At 46.1% G+C, this 16,136-nt stretch overlaps 1 protein-coding gene across 2 annotated transcripts; it reads right to left on the bottom strand.

Annotated features, from left to right (window-relative positions):
• Nucleotides 1-5,750: 5,750 nt before the first annotated feature.
• LOC115660976 (immunoglobulin superfamily member 11-like) lies at nucleotides 5,751-14,573 on the bottom strand. 2 transcript variants are annotated; one of them, XM_030583000.1, is made up of 5 exons: nucleotides 14,395-14,573; nucleotides 12,529-12,891; nucleotides 8,092-8,181; nucleotides 6,880-7,031; nucleotides 5,751-5,955 (listed from the first exon to the last, which is right to left on the bottom strand). In XM_030583000.1, exons 1-5 carry the CDS (start codon nucleotides 14,453-14,455, stop codon nucleotides 5,815-5,817), a joined length of 807 nt encoding a protein of 268 aa, XP_030438860.1. In that variant the 5' UTR covers nucleotides 14,456-14,573; the 3' UTR covers nucleotides 5,751-5,814. The 2 variants fall into 2 exon arrangements, with proteins under 2 accessions (XP_030438860.1, XP_030438861.1); XM_030583001.1 differs by lacking the exon at nucleotides 8,092-8,181.
• Nucleotides 14,574-16,136: the final 1,563 nt, after the last annotated feature.

Raw genomic sequence — 16,136 nt, forward strand, 5'->3', positions numbered from 1 at the left:
AAATCACCATGACAAGAGCTACTGCTGCTCTGCCATGGAAGACAGGAACAACCAGCCCTGCCTTCTGCCTGGATGCCAGCACTGAAGCAGCCCTACTGCAAGTGTGTGTGGAACCAGAGGATCAGTCTAGGAACCTGGTCTCTCTGCTATGGCTGCTGCTGTAATAATAGCAGCACATAAATATACCTAAGGGCACGCCCAGGCCTCCACTGAATCCCTCTGGCTGTGCTGGAGACAGTGACATGGAGAGTGCCTGCGGGATCTGGAACTGGAACTTGCAAGGTAAGGAACTGGATAGAAATTACTTGGCTTGCAAATCTTTTAAACAGAGGCCTCAGCAGACAGCACGCCAGCCAGCCACGGATCTGGATGTAGAGGGGAAGAAGGTTTGATAGAGGGCGGACCAAACAAGCTTAGCTGGGGATGAATAACACCTGGAGTACAGGAGAAGATTCTGATGGACATTCGTGGGGAAGAACAGAGGGAGGAGAGATTTTCACAGGTCTCGAGGTTCGGATAAGCACCACATTTAAAAATGAATCATCCAGCATTTGGGGGTCACTCGTCACTACTATCAAGGAGATGCTAGTTTATGTGACACATACCACATTGTTTGGCACAGTCAGCAGTCCCCTCAGGAGACCCCAAGGCTGAAATAGCAGCAGGTGTGGTAGGTCAGGATTGGGGTGCGTTGGTGCAGTTGTGTGGAGGACATGTGCACAGGACCTGCTCATGTGAGGGGCACGTGGAAATGAGCAATGGGCATTAATGCCAGGAGTCAGTGAAGAGTAGAAATGGGTCCTGGCTGGAAGGGAGGCTCAGCTCCATTTGCTGATATGATTGAATCAAATCCCACCCTTGACCTCAAACAAATGGCAGTAGGAGATCACAGTGCTGGGACACCTGCGGAGGGTGTCATTGGGGAAGGGAATGGAGGGATTTCCAAGCCTGCAACAGTGATTCGGAGAAAGAAAAGAGAGAGCAAAATATACAGGATGGTGAAACGAGATGAGATGCGGAGAGATGCCATTGCTGGTCATGGTTAAGGGGCTGAGCACTGTCCTTCATGGCGTGTGCTATGAAGCATCTAAGGGGTTCCCACGCCGGTTCTTTGTGTCACTATAGCACTGTGCACCTCGTGGAGACCATCCCAAATTGAACAATAATAATCAGCCTCATCCTCAGGTTGCACCAGTGAAATGTTTAAATACCCTTCGTTGAGGCTGTGATCTTTGGAGCCCCAGAATCTCTCCGGAACCCCCTCTCCTCTCTTCAAACCACTTTTTGCTCAGAACTCTAGAATGATACTGGGGCCACTGCCAGATTTTTGCTGGTACCAGTCTACACAATAATCCTTGAACTTGGCCAAACTCATGACACATTTCAGAGTGACTGATTCCCCAGATGCGATAGACACAGAGGGCTCCTGAGTCAGGACAGGCTGGGTCTGTACATCTGCAGGAAGCAAAGACAGTGTTATTGAGGCTGCTGTTGGGCAAGCAATGCTGTCAACTGGGCTTGTAATAGGCATCTACCCAAAGGGTTTTCCAATTTACTCTACCAGCCCCGTAATCTGGTGTAAACCAAAGTGGCATAACTTTACTAAGACTCCATACAGATGGGAGGCAGAGCTGGCTCTGCCCACAGGGAGATGCTGACAAAGCAAACCCTTCTTTGCTTTCAAGGGTTTCCTCTGCAAGCTTATAGTAAAGTCCTGGCAGCACTAAGTTAGCAAGACTCAAAAAAATATACCGAGAATTTACATGCTAACGAAAGCACCAGGAGTCCCAGTACCACAGGAATCTGGGGTAGCATGACTGTCCTCCACCAAAGGATTCGAATGAACGAGAGCACTGCAAAGTCCTTTTGTGCATCTTTGTCTCTGCTATAGACCACATGAGCTTTGCTGGGGCATTTAAAGCAGCCCCACAGCAGGAGAGGGCCATGCAAATCTGCCACTCCCTTGGGAAAATTTAGGTGGGGAATTGGTTTTCACCACAGCAACAGAACTGGACCCGAAACCCTCCCATGCAAACAGAGGGGCCTGAAGGGATCAGCTGGAGTGGAAGCCCAGGAGCCGTGACCGGTATCAATGAACCCACTCAGGAGGCTGCAATGCCCCAGGCAGTGTTGATACACCTGGTCTGGATGCACTGTATGGTATTGTGCACACTAAGTGCCACAAGGGATTAGTACAGCCAGGAGCTCAGCAGGATTCAGGGGTTAGACATGTATAAAAGAACATGAGCGATAACTTGTTGTCTATGGACTCTGCCTTGACGTGAATACTGGTCTATGAGCACAAAGTATTACACCAATAACCGGAGACTATAGAGCATGATCTCATGCCCTGCGCCCGTCCCCTGGCCCCTGCACTACACTGCCAGGCCAGGCCAGGCCAGGCTGATGGTCCATCAAGTCTGGTGCCTTGTCTTTAGCCGGGGCCAGGACCAGATGCTGAAAAGGAAGCCGTAAAACCGCCATAATGGGAAATTATGCAGCAATCCAAACGGCTGGGTTTGAGTTAGATTTGAAATGCTCAGCGTGTGTGTTCACACCTTGCCCTGCACAAGGGGGCTCTGGTCCTGACTGGGGCCTCTGGGCACTAAAGCAATTCATCCTCCTCCTCTCCCATCTCTGAATGGAGCAGCGACCCGCGGACACGGGGGCAAGCAGCATGAAATCAGGTGTTGGAATGTGCTACCCTCTGGTGGGGACTGGGTGCTATAGCACTGCCTGTGTGCAAGCCTTGCTAGGTGAGTGTCCAGTTTATAATTACGGTGCTCTCCTGGTAACAGGAAATGAGCAATCCCCGTAGGGACTCACTCGGCCCATGTGCAGCATGTGACCATTCCGCCTCCGCTGGCTTCTCTCACGCCAGTGGGCTGGATGGGATTTTGCAGATTTAAGGCCAAGCAGCCACACAAACAGGGCTAACTCACCTGGATAACTCCTTTAACACCCTGAGGGGCAGACACTGTTAATTACACTCCTTCCCCTGGTCCTGGCTGCACCGCACCCGGGGAGTCTGGGAGAGACGGTGCCTCCTCTTTCCAGAACTCCCTGGTGCACAGGGGATGATGCAATCTGCACCCTCCCTTAGCAGGTGTAGCCTGCTCCCTGAAGCAGGCCTGCCGGCTCTGCAGGCAGGTGCTGGGAGGAGTTGGGGGTGAATGCAGGGAGCAGTCCCTGTGCTCCCCTGAGCCCATGGACTAATATTGATCTGCCTTTTGCCGGGGGTGGCCATGCTCTCCCCGGTTAGCCACACAAAAGCAAGGCACAGTCTGCCCCGGAACATTCCACCTAAAGGGAACCTCCAACCCCCACAGAACATCCAACCCCCAGGTAGGCCTGCAGCCCTCATGTCACATCCAGCCTGCACAGAGCATGCAGCCCACAGAGACCAGTCAAGCTCACACAGCGTTTGACCCAGATGGAGACTGACCCAGCCTTAGCATCTGAAACACACAAAGGTTCAAACCCAACAGCAGCCTCCAACCCAGACCAACTACCTGATGCCCCCTGGGCCAGTCTGGCTCCCCACCTCCTGCACCCCAGCTGCCTCTGACCTACTGAGAGTGTTCGGTGGATGCAGCTTCCCAGTCCAGACCCAGAGCGTGCTCTGTGTGAGGGTCTGAATGTTCCCTGTTCATGGGAGATCTCCACTACACATAGCTTGGAGCTGTAATGCAGACGGCACGGAAGAGGGATAACCAGATACAGCCAGGTCAACAGGACCAGCCTGAGCCACCTGACCCTTGTGTGATGCCCAGTGGTGGCCTCTCAAAGTACATAGGGAAACCAACATACAAAGATTTGCTCAGAGCCAGTTTTACAGCAGGTAGTAGAGAACATAGAGGGCTTAACCCAAGGCCCATTAAAGCCAGCGGAGAGATTCCCATTGACCTCAGTGGGCTTTGGGTTAGCCCAGGCAGGATAGAAATAGGTAATGACAGGGGTGGAGGTTCTTGAAACATCCTGATCATGTCTGAGAACTGTACACTCATAACCTGGGAAAATGCAAACTGTGACTCCTCTGCACTTCTGTGACCATCTTTTTTCACACTTAGACATAAGCTTTGGTGTGGGAATAAACAGTAAGCCACCACCAGGTTTGTGTGTGAGAGAGAGATCTGCCTTCCCACGCAAACCTGGTGTGAATGTCTGCTCCACACAGACCTGGTACGATCTCGCTGTGCATTGCTCTGGTGCAATGTGAGAGCAGAAGAGGTTCCTGTTGCTTGAGCATCTGAGTGAGAAACCAAGACTCTCTTTTGTGTGTGTGGCTTCCCACTTCATTCTGTAGGGGAAGCAAAGGGGGTGGAGGTGTCAGCACATCTCCCCCAGCAACAGCTCCCGCGCCTCACCACCAGAGCAAGAGGTCTCTGCAGAACCTGCCTCCACTCTGCATGGATTCCTACTTCCTACAGCCCTGAGCTATTCACATCTTGGAAGGAGCAATGCTGTCACAGCATCTGGGGCCTACCACAAGAGATCATAGTGTTGTGCAAAGGTGTGATTCCATATCGCTCAGTACCAGCTCTTCTTGAGCAGTCACTGCAACGCTGCAGAATTTCACTTTTATTTAAACTTACAGCCCCTGTGGGTGGGAAGAAAATCTCTAAACAGAACCCTCTGCAGCACTGTCCTAAGTCTGCAGATAGATTGAAACCGTGCCAGATTCTGATCTCAGCAGCACTGTGAATAACTCCGCCAAAGTCAACCAAAGGCAGCTGAGTTACTCCACAATGATAGTGTAACTGAAATCAGAATGTGGGCAGGTAGGTGTCAGAGAACCATGAGCTATGTGGGGCTGTGTGTAGCGTTTGGGGATAGGAGCAGAGCCTAAGTAAAACTCTGGCACTATTTTTGACCCATGGTGAGTAGAAGTTATTGAAAATCTGGGGTGATTTAGGAAAACAACAACTGGTTTTATTGGGGATTTAGCTGAAGTGAGCTGAAAGGCATAGGCCAGCTGTGGAGAGAGAGACTCTTCTCCAAGCTGGAGAGAGATATTTCAGATCAGAAATGCAGGTATGTGAAGCAGGGCATAGCCAGCACTGAGACAATATGAAAGGCATCTGTTCACTCCCTCTGGGACACCTGGCATTGGCCACAGTCAGTAGACAGGATACTGGGCTAGATGGACCCTTGGTCTGATCCAGTAGCACCATTCTTATGTTCTTATGTTCCTCACTAACCCCTTGGCCCTAGTGGTTTGGTTAGTGCTGGGGGAATAGTGCAGGGTTCACCAGGCTGAGTCAAAGGAGCCCTTCATCGCCCAGAGAGCATGGTCAGAGTAGCCGGCTCTAGTGGCAGGGCTAGTCATAGGTTTCACTTTCGGCATTAGGCAGGACTGCTGAGGCCATTTGCTGAATGAACTTGGTGTCTCTTCCAGCCTACCCCACGCCGACTGGGAGCACTGTGGTGCGATCCTCTGGCTGCGCAAGGAGGGGCTTGTTTGAAACGGTGCCTGTGCTTTGTTTGACGTGGGAAAAGCTGGTGCAGTCAGTGCCACAAAACACCACTGCATCGTCCCTGGGTGGGTGGCAGAGAGGAAGATGGCAGAGTTTGGTACAATACAGTCAGAGACGGGGAGGGGAGAGAGGGACCTCACTGCAGGGCATGGGCCTCAACAAGAAAGGCCAAGTGGACATTTCATAGCAATCTTATAGGGGCCTGAGGGATAGTGTATTCATGTCTCATAGACGCGCTCCACCTAAAGATCAGCTTCACACAACTTTCATCAGTACATTTATTACATGCCAGAGCCACACCACTGAAGAAAAGGGGTGTTTGCTGGAGACATTTGTGTTACACGAGATAGAGGGGATACATTCGCGGTGCCTGAAGCATGGCATACACAGTGTCCACTCCTGGGTCACTGGTCCCCACTCTGGGATCCTTCGTCACTGGCTCGCCAGAGTGAGCGCTCCCCTCTGGAGAGGACACCATCTGAGAACAAGCAGAACCCCAGATCAGCACAGGTAACAGTGACATTCACTGAGCTGGAAACCTCAGCCGGAGGCAGAAGAGGCTGAGATGAAGTGAATGAGGCGGCTCCATGTATCAGCCACAATGAGAGCCAGGCCCAAATGCTGGGATGTCCCACAGCCCTCACAACTGCAGCTGCTCTTCCAGTGTCTGAGCTGCAATAGCAGCTGCAGTCTCTCCACACCAGCTGCAGGGAATCCCAGGCCCCTGGATTCACATAAACATGAACCTGCGTCACCTGCAGGGCCAGCTCCAGGGTTTTTGCCACCCCAAGCAGCGGGGAAAAAAAAAACTCCACCGCGTCGCTTTCTTCTTCTGCAGCACTTCGGAGGCAGGTCTTTCCCTCCGAGTGGGATCGAGGGACCCACCGCCGAAGAGCCGGACGTGCCGCCCCTTCCCTGTGGCTGCCCCAAGCACCTGCTTGATGCACTGGTGCCTGGAACTGGCCCTGATTCTGCCCCTGACCCCCAAAAACATGGCCTTCCAGGCTGGCCTGGGCAGAGCCAGTTCAGAGATCTGTCTCTTGGCACATAGCACTGGGTAAACACCCCCCCCCCATGGCCATCCCAAGGGATCCCCTTCTCAGTCCCTATTTGGGGCTTAGGAGGTGCAGAGGCTTTGCACAAGCCCTCTGCACTGGGGTGAATGTCACTCCATGACCTGGAGCAAGTCAGATTACGCCTCAGTTTACTCATTGGTAACTCTAGGATAGGAATATCCACCTACCTCGTAGCATACAGTGAGGTTTGTAAAGCACTTGAAAAGCCTCAGATGCTACAGAAGTACAAAAAGTTACTGTTCTTATCGTCTACATTAGTTATCAACGTGACTCTGCTGGGACTGGAATGACGTCTGAGTGCTTTCAATACAGAGATCAGCACTTACACTGTACTTGCTCCACTGCAGTTTTGAATAGATCATTTCACTGCCGATGGGCTGCGTAAAGGACTCTCTCCGGGCTGGAGCAGGGGTGCTGCAAATGGGATCGGACATTTCCAGGGAAACTTCTGGTTTCTTGGCCTGGATTCGGCGCTTTACTAACATAAAATACAGAAGGACACATGCACATTATGAAATGTCTTGGAAATATCTACTGCAGGCGTGAGGGGAAAGACTGAATTCTACCTCGGTGTCTCTATTTATAGGCTGGGTTCTGGCTTTGTAGGGGCTTTCAATATTTTTCTTCTGTTAATTTATTTTACACCAAAAGGGCCTGATCTAAAACCCCTTGCAATTAAAAGGAATCTTTCCATTGACTTCAGTTGCTGTCGATCCAACTCTAGCAGCTGAGGGGCCATACACTGACTCTATCCATGCTCGCAACTCCCATTAACATCACTGGAAATTCTTCCTGAAGTGTAGACACATATAGGTGAGACTCTGCACTGGAAATATAAAGAGTGTGGAGATTTGGTGACCGTCCCTAGCTGTTAGGTATTAGAACGGGGTGGCGAAACGGCGGCTCGCGAGACACATGCAGTTCTTTTGCAGTTAAAGTCTGGCTCCCAGAGCCCCTCATGCCCCCCATTCTCCACCTAACAGAGTGGTGGTGGGAGCTCAGAGCTTCTGCCCTGGGATGGGGTGGTAGGACTCAGGGCTTCAGCCCCACAGGGCACGCCTGCCAGGGCCCTGAGCCTTGGCAGGAGCCTCCCGAGGGGCAGAAGTCTGAAGCCCCAGCCCCCTGCTGCAGGGCTGAAGCCCTGAACCCCGGCAAGCACGCCTGGCTCTCAGGTTAGGAAGATTATCGTATGTAGCTCAGGGTGTAAGTCTGGCCACCCCTGTATTAGAACATGGCTGCTTTGCGCATGCACCAATCATGCCCTGTCATAATTAAAAGGTTTCTTATCTTCTCATTCTTTGCTTTGAACTTAAAAAATGTTACAGACTTGTCAATAAAGAAGAGCAATAGCATGGAGCCTAGTATGAATTTAGGAAAGACATCCTGAACTGGTCATTTCCCAGAAGATTTGCTGTACCACACTGAGCCAACAACGGTAACTAAGAACACTGAAAACAAACCATGGCTGCAAAGTGTAAGATGAGGCCTAAAGAGAGGCAGGGGAGATCGTTTGCACTTCTTTACTAGCAACTACTTACATGTAAAATACAAGCCCAAAGCAAGGAGGAACAGAAGTAGACCAGCAGTCAGACTAGAGATCAACAGAACATTCACTGCATCTGGGGACGCTATAAAGGAGAACAAATAATATTTGTGAAAAGTCAAAAAAGGAAAAGAAACTGAATCCCTTCCATTTGCTCCTGTACAAAGCCTTGGGCGATATTGCCCCTTCGATTAAGGATGAGAAAGGCTATCGTATCAGACCATGAATAGACCAGAAAGACAACTCCAGGACACATGCAGGACTGCAGCAAGTCTCCCAGCCAAACCATACTTAACATTCCTGGTATTTCAAAGGTAAAACACAAGCCGAAAGCCCCTTACAAAAGTCCCTCTTCGTACATATTAAAAGAAGGAAAAGACAAACCCCACAAACCCACACTTGAAACTGCCCTTGGCAGGTCACCTTGAAGTAGACGCTTCTCCCTTTTTGGCACTGTTCTAAGACCGAATAGAGCAAGTTCTAACCTCCAAACAATGTGATTTTCACTCCTTGTTCACATATTTACCAGCACAATCAGCTGTGAATCAGAATTACTGCAAAATAAATTCCATCTGCTACCTTCATAACTTCATCCCTTGTCCATAGATTTTTTATGCAGTAAATGCAGTGAGGATTGTCTCAGGACAACCTTTGTAGGTTGGTATCACACCTTACTTCACTGTTACCTAAAAGAATTGTAACACTAGCTCCATATCACCAGTAATCAGCAATACTAATCAGCCACCAATAAGTCATCTCACCAGCAGTAAACAGCCTCAGATACCCAACATTAACAGCAGAGATAGTTAGGTTGGTATCTGTGTGAACAAGCGGAGTGTGTTTGTGGTTTTGTAGATGCTTGAAGTTTTTCCGTTGATTGATCCCCAGCTCTTTTTCTTGATAGCAATCACTGGACTTGCAAAACCCAATCTCGCTGCACTTCAAAGGGTTTCTCTTTTCAGCCAGGCACCATGAGCAATGCTACTCTACAGCCACACTGCAAAAGGGCTCTGTGTGAATACTGCAAAGCTTTGAGAAGCATTTCCAGTTGGGCTAAAGGCGCCGGCCAGGTGGTCTGTGCGGACGTGAACTCCATGCTGTTTCTTTGCTAAAATGGAGATTCTTTTTGCCCCTGTCCCCTTTCCTGCCAAAAAATAGCCACTTAGCAAGCAATGGCCCATCTGCCTTGTTTGCACCTGGCTGAGGCATCAGCTTACTGTTTGTTTCCCTTCCTGTTGATGACTGTTTATAGCTTAAATGCATATTAGGCAGAGCACACATTCCTTGGTTTGAGGACAGACCAGTTTGCCAGCTTCTGTTTGGCAGGACTATGGTTTGGAACGTGCGTTACCACCACTACACAGGGGCATCTTATAACTTCACAGTGTTGCCACACATATTTTACCAGCACAACACTGACCAGACAATTATGATTTTTCAAATGATACCTTACAAGACACACCTTGTACAAAGATTATTACAATAGTGTGTGGGAGCTGGACACTGGTATGTTCTATCACAGAGATTGACTGGTTTCTTGGGACTGAGTGTAACCTGAATATGTTGTGCTTTTTGGTGGAAGCATGGGCATAGTTTTGGAGGGCAAGGGGGGGGCATTGCCCCCCCCAAAAAAAAAACTGTAAGCCTTGGACAGTTGCTGAATTTGCCACCCCCACACATGGCCCCGTTGGCCTGACTGGAGCTGCCCCCCCAAATATAGAAGGCAAACTATGCTTGTGGGTGTAAGTGACCATTTATAGTCCAGGTTGCCTGGATGACTGGAGAGTCTAAGGGGATGGTCGGTGACTCCCTGGTAAGACTGTTACAGTGATCTAGGAGTTCTCACTCGTTACTCACTTGGTGAAATCTACTTATAGAACATACCACCAGTTTGGGGTGTCTGCCCTGCTTGACAGTCAGCCCAGAGGTGGGCACTCACAGTTGTGAGCTGTTGTGAGCCACTCCAGACAGTGTGACAACGATCACCAATCCCTACTTCTTCAGACACACAACTGAGGGCATGGCTACACTGGAAACTCCAAAGCGCTGCCGCGGGAGTGCTCCCGCGGCAGCACTTTGAAATGCAAGTGTGGTCGCGGGGCCAGCGCTGGGAGAGAGGTCTCCCAGCGCTGCAGGTACTCCACCTCCCCGTGAGGATTAGCTTGCAGCACTGGAAGTCATGCTCCCAGTGCTGGGGCACTGTTTACACTGGTGCTTTGCAGCTCTGTAACTTGCTGCACTCAGGGGTGTGCTTTTTCACACCCCTGAGCGAGAAAGTTGCAGCGCTGTAAAACGCCAGTGTAGCCAAGGCCTGGTATCTGTATTTTAAAAGTGCCCTGATGCTTTTCTAAAATATCCAAAGAGGGTAAAGAGCAACAGTTTTGCTAATATGTAAAAAACTAGCAAATCCTTTGCAGTTTTCTTGTGCAAGGAATCTGAATTCTCAATTGTTCTACATAGTCCAGTTCCCAATGCATTAAACTGTGAACATTCATTCAAAACAATTAGTTTAATATTAAAATATGCTTAAAGAACTAGGGAAAAGAGAGAAAGAAATAAGATGAACATTTTACAACAATCCGCAGGAAATGCAATTTTGTAGGGATACTGCTAATGCTCTAATTTTTCTTGTAGTCAGTTGTCACTTGGAAATTAATATTAAAACATGCATCAGATTCAAGAACTGTCATTGAATTTTACTGGGGTTTAGATGCCTAACCCTGTTCAGAGCCTTTGAAAATCCAACCCTAAATACTGACTTATTATAATAGTGTTTATTTATAAATACATACCCACCTTAATGATTATAAAATAATCTTTGCATTACAGTTAATTAATACAGTTAATTAATTCAATGCATTAAAATAACAGCAGATCATTACTTACATTTAAGAGATGGTGTTTTATTTGTGAATTAAAAATTTATACCTCTTGTCCCTGTATCATATGTCAGTAAAAAGACAGACAGAGATGCAGTGTCAATAAACTCTATAATGCATAAAGCAGAAATTACGTTTTCAAGGTTAATTCCAATGATTAAAACTGGGGGAATTAACAGATAGGGCCAAATCCTTCTCATCTTACTCATCCAGATAGTGCCTGATCCAAAACCCATTGAAGTCAATTGGAGTCTTTGGATCAGATCAACAATCCCCTTGAAAAGCAGGGAAAATATTAAAAGTAAATAAACTCTATTCAAAATACTGATGGCTCCGTCTCAAATGTAAAAAGATCATATTTCTGAAACAATTGACAATGGGCCATGTACAACAGAAGGAGCACTATAATTTATTTAAAACCTAGGATATGTTAAATATATTCAATGATGATGACTATACCCATCCTGAATTAATAGATCTAACAAACTAGATTCCAGAAAATAGACCTTGTTTCAGCTATTAAAAAAAATACAATCCAATATTAGAAAAATCAACAGATTTTGTAGATCATTTGTTTTTAGACTAATATAGTTATTCTGTTATAAAAGCAACTTTAAATTCTATAACTGTGGACTACATTTTTAGTTTTTCAATTTGATTACTATTTTATAATTGTCCATTAAAACAGTCTAAGATAGTATTATAAATAACACAGATCAGGAACACTTTTTTTAGATAAGTATTTATATTATGACAATATTCCATAAATATATTCAGATTTAGCACTGCTAATTTAGCAGGACATTTTTAAAAACAGAGTAAGGTTTTGTATAATGGTACAGGGGATGCAAATAATTACTCTGTCTCATAAATTCAAGGAAGGAAATACAGTAGGTATAATAACTAGAACTTATAGTATAATTTTTGTCTTAGGGATGGAAAGTATCTACTAGAAAGTCTACCACTGCTATAAAATATGGCAAATTTGCCGTTTTGGTCAAAATTTGCAAATTCATTTGCAGAAAATATATACAAGAAGCCATGTATATATATTATGTATTTTTTTTGGTAAGCAAACTGCAAATTTTTCTCCCTCAATCCTCAACTATAGAGATTATTATGTCATCTCAGACTATAAAGTATATATGTATTTTAAAACAAACCAATGGAATGTCATAAACTTGTCTTGGATCACATTAAGCTCAGGAGTTCCAGATAGCCCATGCATGGTGTGACCTATTTAGGAGAATTACAACCAACGTACAATTTCACACACTAGAGAGGTGTGATATGATTGGCCTGGTAAATAAGCTAATGTTCCGTGTAATTTTCAAATAAAGTGATACAATGGAAATATTGACAAGGAAATTGCTATAGTTGAAATATAATTGCATGGTCATATGTTGAAGAAGCTTTTAAAGAAGTCATAAACATGCTTGCATCATAAGTCTTATTTCATAGGAAGCAAGAGAGCTAAGATTTCTCATACACACACAGCAGAGTGTCCAACAGAGAGAAAGAAACAGGAGAGAGAGAAACAGAGAGACACTCACCAGTGACAATGAGATGAGTCCCATTTGTTCTTAATTTAACATGGAGTGGTACTGTGTTCACTTCACAGTAATACAGGCCGCTGTCATTCACCCACACCTTGGGGATGATGAGAGAGCTGGTGTTCTTTTCAAATTCTAAACGACCCCTAAAATAGCCTTCAGTGACTAAGACAGGGACACTGGTATTGGGTCGAGTCATCCTAAAGGCCAGGACCCTCTTGGACACATTTTTATGGGTCATCTCATACATCCAGATTATCTCGTAGAATGGATTGCCAACAGCAGGGGATCCATCAAAGGAACACTCAAAGGAGACGGGTTCCCCTTCAGTTACTGAGATCATCGGAGGGTTTTGCCCAGAACCTAAAAGGGAAAAAAGTGTAGTTAAAAGCAGGTGTCTCAGCAAACTCTGGACCTTGCTGTTTTGTAGGGAATGACTTCAATTAGTTCAACCTACTTCCATTTTATTTGCTGTTAGTGTGTATGTGTGTGTGTGTGTAGCACGAGTGAAAGGTGCCAGACTGACTGCCTTGGAGAATTAATTTCTCTGTTTAGCCACAGATCAGACACAGCATAGACAAGTCTCCAGCGTTACAAGCTTCCATCACATTGTCCAGCAATATGCCTCATTGCTGACCTTGACTTTAAGCCCTGTGGAGTCCTTGGGGATGCATCATTGTGACGTTTCTGTTACTGTGTATGATGTGATGGGATTCTGTGTTTTTCTATCCATTGAGTTAATTGTACAATCAGATACTATTGGGAACACCACTTCCATCTGATGCTCTGTGTGCCTTCTGTTCAATAAAGTAATCTTATTTAGATTGAACATAACTTTATAGGATAGACAATATAAATGCCCTAGGCTTTCATTCATCTCAGGGGAACTCTCCAGGATTTTGCAAACATTCTTTCTTAAATTTTTGAATAGCAATAAAATCTAGTTTGATACACAATAATGCCCCCAATTTTTAATCTGTTCCCCCAATATTTAATGCTATCTAGATATTTCCTTATCAATTATATTACTCAATTTACTTTTGTAATAAATTCCAAAAACTAATTATTTAATCTCATCATTCTACAGAGCCCAAAGGAAAACATGACTGGGAAAAAAAGTCAAATTAAATTGTTTCTTTGTATATAGGAGAAGGGATTTTTTCCATTTCAAAGCAACTGCGTCCCATCTACTTTCCATGTTAATTTGCCAGATTATACTGCAATCATGAGTTATATTTGAATACTAAAGCCTAATTACATAGACACTGCTATATATATTTTTTCATCTGAACACAGTTCAGAAGAAAACTACACCTGCTATTCAACACAAAAGCATTTTTATTCACTTATTTCTCCATCTATAAAAAAGCAGGTACTCTTTTTGGTGAATATCTCATTGCTAATCTGGATTCAGCAGTTTGTATGTCAAGTTCCATAAAAAAAACAAAATCCAAAAAGAATAATTCCCCTTTGATGAACCAGAAATAATGTAATTCAAATAACGAATAAAGACTGTCAGCGAGAAAACACAGCCCTAATTAACAGAGGTAGCCCTGGTGCACAAAATTCAATTCAAACCCAAAATTCAAAGCCCTTTAAAGATCTGGAGGTGCTTGGATCTGGGGGTTTGGTTCGGCTCATTAGAAGAATGGATCAGATCCAGGTTTGGCTTCTGAGTTTCTCCAAGTTCAGGGCAGTTCTGATCTGGGTCCATGGTTCAGGTTCATCTTTAATATTTCAACTTTCCGTTTTCCAGTTTCAGCCACCCCAACCCCAGTACTGCAGGTTTACATCTGTTTCTTCCACAGAGCAAACTTCCCAAATGCCCCAGGCAGGAGAATACCTAAATAGTGTGACTCTGCTTACCTAGGGAAAGGAACACTTCCTGCAAGAAGGAAAGCACCAACACAGAAATGAGAAGAGCCATGTTTATCCCATGTCCTCTTGTCTCTCTCTCTATCTCCAAAGCCTCATGTTGCTCGTAGAGTCTGCAGACACCATTGATTGACAGCAGAGGCTGCAACCTGCGCAGGCATCTGAATAGGAAAGAGAAAAAATCTCTCACCTTGCCCAGGGACGTAGTCTGCAGAGTGCATATGACGAAACGGTGTGATAAGTAACCCTAATAATAACCCTTCTCTGCCCCCATGGCCTTGCAGTGAAGACAGCCCAAAGCACATGCTTCAGAGGAGACATGTCCCACATCAATGCAACCCCAGCACATTGACCTTTTCAAGAAACTACAACAGGGGAGAGTGGATAATGGAAAGAAGATGATTAGAAAAATTAATTGCCAAACTGAAATTACCTGGATGGCAATTTCCTTGTGCTGCTTCTCCTGGAGGAGGAAACTCCCAGTTCCCTGACGGGACCCCATATTAAAAATGACATTTTCCACTGGAGAGTTTCCTTCCCCCTCACACTTTGACTCCCGATTCTTCCTTGCCTCACAATCCCTCATCACCACTGTCCATAATGTCCAACTTTTACACTGTTCCATCTCACCCAGCAGCCTCACCCTCACTGCCTCCCTTGGCCTCCAACCCTGGATCAGGTCTCACCCCCACAAACACGATCCATCCCTCAGGCAGTGAGTGTTGGAGTTCTGCTCTGGAGCTAGAGGGCTGGGAGCCCTTGTCCTAGGTAGCAAGCAATATTCTTATCACACTTCAAGCTGAAAGCCCCTATTTTGAATGTGAAAATCTCGTGTTACTAACATTACGAAACGTGTGGTGTTGTTGTAGCCGTGTTGGTCCCAGGATACGAGAAAGACAAAGTGGATAAGGGAATATCTTTTACTGGACCAACTTCTATAGGTGAATGAAAAAACCATCGCTCAGTGGTTTGAGCATTGGCCTGCTAAACCCAGGTTTGTGAGTTCAATCCTTGAGGAGGCCATTTAGGGATCTGGAGAAAAAAAAAGTCAAGGACAGTACTTGGTCCTGTTAGTGAAGGCAGGGGACTGGACTTGATGACCTTTCAGGGTCCCTTCCAGTTCTATGAGCTATATCTATCGCCATATATTTTAACTTTTGAGCTAAACAAAACTTTGCGTAGCTCAAAAGCTTGTCTCCTTCCGCAACAGAAGATGGTCCAATAAAAGCTATTACCTCATCCACCTTGTCTCTCTGACATTATGGGGAACCTCCACCATAAACGAGAGTGATGCAGAGGGCAGAGGCAGGGGAGTCTGATAGACTGAAAAGAGGGGGAGAAAGTGGGATGGGGGAGAGGAGCTGGAACTGGCAGCAGCACCCCATATGACTCATTTACTTTTTCTTGATTGCTTCAGGGCAGCAGGGTGGTGAAGATGAGGCCACTATAGGCACGTGCAGCTGTGGTCGCAGTGTCCATCAGTGAACCAGGCCTCACCAACTGAGTGTGCAGAGTTGGATGGGAGATGAGGGGTCCTGGATGGCAGTGAGTTTAATGGGGACAGAGCAGCCATTCCTGAATGAGCAGAAGGAGGTGAAGAAGGGAGGGGGGCACTAGAGACGAGGCAGTCAATTCACAGAAGAGGAGGTGAATCAATGTTAGATAAGGAATTCATTACTTAGAGAGACAAATAAAAATGGCAGTTAAATCAGTTAATGAATTGATAATCGTCA

This window comes from Gopherus evgoodei, chromosome 13 (assembly GCF_007399415.2).
Source record: "Gopherus evgoodei ecotype Sinaloan lineage chromosome 13, rGopEvg1_v1.p, whole genome shotgun sequence".
In the NCBI taxonomy this organism is placed as follows: Eukaryota; Metazoa; Chordata; order Testudines; family Testudinidae; genus Gopherus; species Gopherus evgoodei.